Consider the following 7,426-nt stretch of genomic DNA (forward strand, 5'->3'; position numbering starts at 1 on the left):
TGCCGGTTCGGCGCCGCCACAATCGATTTTCTGGGGCACCGTGTCACCAGGCACGGCGCCGTCCCCCTGTCGGCCAAGGTGGAGGCGGTGAAGGGGTTTCCGCGCCCCCGCACGATCAGAGGGCTGCAGGAGTTCCTGGGCATGGTGAACTTTTACCATCGGTTCCTGCCCCGTATCGCCCAGCTCCTGCGCCCCCTGCACGAAGCTCTCCGAGGTAAGCCGGGCAAAGGCGACGTTACCTGGACCGAGCAGATGGACACGGCGTTCACGGGCGCGAAGCTCGCCTTGGCTAACGCCACCATGCTCGCGCACCCGGCGCCCGATGCACCGATCGCCCTCACCACCGATGCCTTGGACTACGCGGTGGGCGCGGTGCACGAGCAATGGGTGCGTGGAGCTTGGCAACCGCTGGCGTTCTTTAGCCGGCAGCTTCGCCCGCCCGAACGCCGTTACAGTACCTTCGACCGCGAGTTGCTCGGACTTCACTTGGCGGTCAGGCACTTCCGCCATCTGCTCAAGGGCCGGGCGTTCACTGCCTTCGTCGACCACAAGCCGCTGATCTTCGCGATGGGCAAGGTCACCGAGCCGTGGTCGGCCCGGCAGCAGCGTCACCTCTCGGCCGTGTCCGAGTACACGACGGACATCCAGCACGTCGCGGGGAAGGACAACCCGGTGGCGGATTGCCTTTCCCGGGCCGTCGCCCACGCAGTCCACCTCGGCATCGACTATGCCCGGATGGCAGCGGACCAGGCCGCTGACCCCGACGTCCAGGCCTTGCGGACCGCCGTCACGGGCCTCCGCGTCACCGAGGTGCCGTTCGACGGCGCGGGCGCGGCCCTCTTGTGCGACGTCTCCCTCGGGCATCCTCGCCCCATTGTGCCCGCGGGCTGGCAGCGCCAGGTGTTTGACGCCATCCACGGCCTGTCCCACCCGGGCGCGAGGGCCTCCCAAAGGCTGATCGCCGACAAGTTCGTCTGGCATGGCCTCCGGAAGGCCGTCCGCGGCTGGGCCAGGACGTGCCTCGCGTGCCAGCGCGCCAAGGTGCACCGGCACACCCAGGCCCCGTTGGCCCCGTTCACGGTGCCGGAACGCCGGTTTGACCACGTCCACGTGGACCTGGTGGGACCTCTGCCCCCCTCGCGGGGTTTCACCTACGTCCTCACCATGGTGGACCGCACCACCCGGTGGCCGGAGGCCGTGCCCTTGGCGTCGACAACGGCGGCCGATGTCGCGCAGGCTTTCATCGCCACCTGGGTCGCCCGGTTCGGCGCCCCCTCAGACATCTCATCCGACCGCGGCCCCCAGTTCACCTCGGAGCTCTGGGGGGCGGTTGCGCAGGGGCTCGGGGTCCGGCTGCACCGAACCACGGCCTACCACCCCCAGGCTAACGGCCTGTGTGAGCGATTTCACCGCTCATTGAAGGCCGCGCTCCGGGCCACCCTCCGCGACGGCGGCTGGGTCGACAGGCTCCCCTGGGTCCTGCTGGGCCTCCGGACGGCGCCCAAGGAGGACCTGCGCGCATCCGCGGCGGAGTTGGTCTTCGGGCAACCGCTGCGGGTGCCGGGCGAGTTCCTCCCCGACTCCACGGCACCATGGTCCGCGGCACAGCAGCGCTCCGCTCTGCAAGAGACCGCCCAGAGGTTCGCCCCTGTGCCAACGGCATGCCACGGGCACCCACCGACGCACGTCGCCCCGGAGCTTCGCACGGCGGAGTACGTCTTCGTCCGCCACGATGCCCATCGGACACCACTGCGGCCCCCGTACGACGGGCCTTTCCGCGTGCTGGAGACCGGGGCGAAGCACTTCACCCTGGACATCGGCGGTACTCCTGACCGCGTTTCGGTAGACCGCCTCAAGCCGGCCCACCTCGATGTGGACCATCCACCGCCAGTGGCCCGACCCCCACGTCGGGGCCGCCCTCCTGCGGGCGGACCCCCGGCACCGCCCAGCCCCGCCGCCACGGCGCCCCCCGGTCCTGCACCCATCCCAGGGGCAGCCAGGGGCATCCCACCTGGTATCCCTGCACCCCGGACGCCGCCGATCGCCAGGGGGCGCTTCGGCCGGGTCATTCGTCTGCCCCGCAAACTGGCCCTCCAGGTGCGCGGGAATTCTGGGGGGGCGCGTGTGGCGGACACAAAAGCCCACTGGCGTGGTGACATCATTCCACGCACCAAGTGGGCGGTGGCCACGCCCGAGGGGTAGGCGTGGCCTCATGATATACACCGGGCGACCAGCCCGGAGGAGTTCAGTGTTACAGTGTAGTCTTACAATAAAGACGTTTATATGTTACCGCTTGTCCGCTTCCTCCTTGCTCACAAGCAGCGCGCGTAACGCCGCGCTTTAATATATTGTTACAGACGTGGCTTGGATGTTATTTACCGAGCGGTTTTATGGTATGACCACGTCTGCACAAGTTACTCGATTGTGCCCGAACGTTGACTAGTCGCGCGATGCTGGCTCAATAAGAAAAAGAAGACACCCGGCTGGATTACAATAACACAATACGACACCAAGGGTTCAGTTCTCAAGACCTCCGGAGGAGGTTATATTAGGCGGAAGGTTAGATTACAACTACAAGAGGGACAGCATAGAAAGACAAGCACTTAGACACACTCTTATATTAACCCCAACAGACGACAGATAAACGGGACAAAAGGCTGACTCACACGGGGATTGATGGCAAGGAAAGGCAGGCAGTCGATGGCTCAAGGTGCACTCTTGGCTCAAGGCAGAATCGACTCGGTCCGGTCCAGAGATGCAGGGAGGTCACAGCGCTCGGAAGGCGACGTTCTTTCTCCAAGCTGAGGCGCATCTGACGTCACATCCGGCGCGGGGCCACGTATATCCGGCGGGGAGTGACACGCCCTCGGCTCGTTAGCTCCGCCCCAGATGGAATCGGCACGTTGCTTCTCATTGGGTGCGTGGGGGGGTTACTGGCTCCGCCCCTGACGAGGAGCTGACAGCCAGCCCCTTCGGGGTAACGCCGTGGAGCGCATGGTCATGGCGGGTAACCGAGCCGGTGTGAGGACGCACACTCCCCGCCCCTCTGTTGTTGTAGTCGTAGTTGTAGTTGTAATTGTTGTTGTAGTTGTTGTTATTGTTGTTGTTTGGGGAAGAAGATGGGAGGAGGTATGGGAAAGGTCCTAAACTCACTACTGATGCCATATAATCACATTCTGGTGCAACGAAGAGTCATAATTAATGGAAACGAGGCCTTAACTGACATAGATTAAGAATAACTAGGAAGATGTCCGAAAGTTGTCTACGTGTGGTGCGGTGGACCTGGGCACGACATTTAATGGGGGAATAAGGGGAAGGTCGGCTCTACTGATTGTTGTTTACATGCAATGGGACTAGGGAATGGGGGATTGGGGAAAGTTGGGGAGTATTGGAGAAAATAGGGGAATATTTACAAGCGGATATGGAGGCCAAATTCCATATTCGCAACAATATCATTTCATTTTTCACAGTCGCCAACATAGTTTTAGACTCGGTTGAAAAAAAACGGGAAGAAAATCCGATGAAAGTTGCCCTTTATAGAACGAAATGAATTCTCAAAGGCCTGTAACTTCAAGTCCATTGAGATTTTTTTTTTTTTAATCGCGGCCTGGTCAGTCATACACCGCCCGAAATAACAGACGGGAAAATGCCGAGATATATTAAAAATTCGTCCATTTGATGACAATCGTCACGATGAAATATTTAATTTATACGTCGTCACAATAATGTGGAGAGAGGAGCATAGCTTCGTTCACGTGTCGCCACACACGGGAAATTGCCGAGATATATATTTTTTTTACATCGCGGCATGGTCACTCATACACCGCCTGAAATAACAGATGGGAAAATGCCGAGATATATTAAAAATTCGTCGCCACACACGGGAAATTGCCGAGATATATTTTCACTTTGCACAAAAATAACATCAAGTAATCGAATCAATAGGAATGTCCTGTGCCTATAACATCGACGTTATAGGCACAGCTGCATCTAGGCATTGTGTAACATCGACGCGGCTTTTGTTTTAATTAAAACTTTTTGTACTTGTTTCCATTTAATTTGAACCTAAAAGTTTGAACTTAAAATACATTGACACTTGATTCCAATCATTGTATTATTTATACTATTTGACATAGATCAGTACACTGTATATGAAACTGGATGTAATATGAAAATAGCAAAGACTGAATGAGGCTGCAATTGGAGTTTAATACCTGAGCCTATCAGGGCCAGGACAGCCAGGCAAAGGCCTGAACCAGCGCATAGGCCGAGGAGAAGAGCCACAGCTCGGCAAGACGGTGAGCGGATGAGGTGGAGGAAGCGGCCCACAGTCAGCGTGCTTCGCCACGGCATCGCACGTAGATAAAAGCACCTAGAATCAGAAAGAGATACGTATAGTAAGGCAATTTGTTTAAAGCAAACAATCACAGTAACCACCAAAAGCATATGAACCAAGTTGTTCAGTTGTTGATAAGTACAATACAAACAATAATATACAAACCTCAGCCTCCTCCTCAGCTAACTAACTCCAATGAAGCTGATTCTGAGGGTCTTTCACTCACTCGCCACAGGCAGGTTGGTGGTCTTTCCGTCTTCTACCGACTCCTCTCCGGCCTTGCTCCCCCAGCTCTCTCTGGGCTCTGTCCCCCAAATATTCCTACAGGTCGCACAAGATCTGCCAGCAACCCTCTTATGGTGAAACTGCCAAAATCAAGACTCTCTGCTCACCTTCACTCCTTCATTCCTCTTTTCTCCCACCTCTGGAACAAACTCCCTCACTCTCTTCAATCCCACTCCTCCCTCCAGGTCTTTAAAACAGCTGTTCACCACCATCTCTTATCTTCCCCCATCCAAAACCTTGATCTTTTCTACCCCCATTAATTCACCCCAGATACACTTTTTCGAGATACCGACTTCATTCCTGGAAGTCCGAGCAATGTGCATGTGTTTTATACCTCTCTCCCCCCCCCCCCACCCCCCCCCCGCCTTCCCATGCCTCCTCCCCCAAGCCCTCTCCCTCCCACAGATCTCCCGATGTCGCTGTTCTCTACTGTTGTACTTGTGTGCTTCCCTCTCTCTCCCCATCTTGTCTCCCGCTCCCTTGATCATATGTTTTTTGTGTCCGTTTGTTCTTATGTGATTAACCTTAGCTCTTACACGACCCTCGATCTTGTATACAAAAATAATAAAAATAATAATAGGAAACAGTTGAGACTTGCATTGAGAAGTCTTTGCTTTACTTGACAGTCATAGATTTGATTGCATTGCGACAAACAATCATTTGTTTGTTTTCATTAATAGTCCATGGGCCACTGGGCCAGGCCAAATGTCAGTACCACCTGAGATGGAAAAACTTCATTGGTGCCAAATGATTTGTACCACCCCTACGAGTAAGATAACATGTGATAACCTTTTCTTACAAGTTAGTAAATGGGCCAGAGGGGCCTACCGTGTGAATGTATACAAATCATCAAATGAAAAATGTATTATATTTTGCTTTTATTAACATCCAGTATTCAAATAACTGTTTGAAATATTCACGTGATACACCAATATGCTAATTAATCCTTTGCATATAATATACATGTACATATACCAATACAAATATTGTACCTCCATGAACAAATTACGCTTATTTACTTGAAGGTTGCAATATCTCCCCAATTACTAACTCAAATCTGACCATCAGTTACATTGCAGTTTCTTTCAATTGTGAACAAAAGTATCACAAACACTTATTTTTAGTTTAAACAAATGTTTTGTGCAATACTTAATGACGTCACAATGCTGAAAAACATCATACATTCTGTAGTTAACGCATTTAAATGAGATTTAGTTATTTTTGTTCTGGTTAGAACAAGTATTGATGTTGCAGTTGGAAATAAATAATATACAGTATAAACTATACACATATAACAACTAATTTATTTATAAGCAAACATGCAAATTAACTTGTTTACTAATACTATATGTATTCTAAAAATAACTCACGAGTCGGTCGTGACATTACTTTTTATTGTAATATATGTAGATCAGCAAAATCACTTTAATTCCAACAGTTTCATTTACAACTTCTGGAACATATTTTGTGGAGATTGATTGTCTGACAGAGTATCAACATATTTGGGATATTTGATTTATTTCCTGGTTATTTCATGAAGACTCTTTGTTGATCTTTGATAAGTTTATCAATCCATGTGATGTTTTTGTGGAAAGGCAGACGAAGATTTTTTTCCCCGTTTATGGTTCTCAGATCTAAAACAGTCTATGAGTAAACAATTCAATACAATTCATATTGTTACGTTTATGGGGGTAGATAAAAGGATCCCATAGGGAGGGTATGATTGTATAATTGTAGCATGGGCCATGGACGCGTAGAAGAAACCTCGATGTACAGTAAGTAGGGAAACTGTAGCATAAGGTTATTTATGTGTACACCACATGGAGAGGGGGGGGGGGGGGTGTTGTGCTAATTTATCGGTAGGGATTAAGGTTAGTTTTCCCTAGTACATGATTTTTCCTCTGTAATTTTCCCTTACGTTTTCCCTTACGACTACAGCCTCAATATCAACACAATCGTTATCCCTGCCTTGCTTCGTTTTCTAAAAACGCATCATTACATTACAGACATTGAGCACCTTACCTGTATGGCCCAAATCCGCTTACAAGAAGGAGTTGCAAACACCTGATGGATCATAAACAGTATATTCAACATAACTGGGAATTCCAACTACACGTATTGCTTCTCTCACCACCACTCCCACTCTGCCCTGGTAAGAGAACAGGTCATAGTTACTGTCAGCTATATCAAGCCTCAGCTGTTTCACAGCCTTTATCTGCAGCTAAACATAGCTGTGCCACATATCTACACTAGAAAAAAAGCTTGTTGGTGGAAAACCTAAAATGTTTTTTGGTCTGCAAGATATTTCACCATGTTAGAAGAAATTGTGGAGCTTCCGAGAATTGTACTGTATTCACACGTGCTGCATTCATGTTTCTTGTGTGTGTGTGTGTGTGTGTGTGTGTGTGTGTGTGTGTGTGTGTGTGTGTGTGTGTGTATGTGTATATATGTATATATACAGACTCGGCATTTAATATGGAATATTTTTTTTGTGGGGGTGAACTTACTTTTCAAGATGTCTTAGAACCAAAAGTTCATTGGAATTATGTTGAAATTATTCTAGATTTTGTTAATGTGACCTTTAAAAGAAACAAAAACCACATTTGACATTTCGAAACAAATAAATTGATCCTTGAAAGTGATGTAAACTGATATCGAACTCAATTCATGGACAGTACTGTGTTAAACTTCTGTACGTTTTCCAGAAGTATCTCTTTATTTTGCGCATTAGCCAAATTTTTTTTTAACAAAAACAAAAGTTCAATTACGACTGGGATTACGGACAGTAAAATTACAGTTCAGTAC

General features: G+C 50.2%; 1 protein-coding gene across 5 annotated transcripts in view; it reads right to left on the reverse strand.

Annotated features, from left to right (window-relative positions):
• Positions 1-6,779, reverse strand: part of CORIN (corin, serine peptidase) — a 116,451-nt gene extending 109,672 nt beyond the window's left edge. For 3 of the 5 annotated variants that reach the window (XM_068102538.2, XM_068102535.2, XM_078766745.1), the window contains exons 1-2: positions 6,644-6,779; positions 4,215-4,372 (exon numbers count right to left, since the gene is read on the reverse strand). In XM_068102538.2, the coding sequence (XP_067958639.2) occupies positions 4,215-4,353 (139 nt within the window). In that variant the 5' untranslated portion in view covers positions 4,354-4,372; positions 6,644-6,779. Of the gene's footprint in view, positions 1-4,214; positions 4,373-4,501; positions 4,924-6,643 lie in introns of those variants that run through there. The other 2 variants (XM_078766744.1, XM_068102536.2) reach the window with 1 other exon arrangement.
• Positions 6,780-7,426: the final 647 nt, after the last annotated feature.

This window comes from Myxine glutinosa, chromosome 12 (genome assembly GCF_964187855.1).
Source record: "Myxine glutinosa chromosome 12, kmMyxGlut1.1, whole genome shotgun sequence".
Taxonomy (NCBI): Eukaryota; Metazoa; Chordata; class Myxini; order Myxiniformes; family Myxinidae; genus Myxine; species Myxine glutinosa.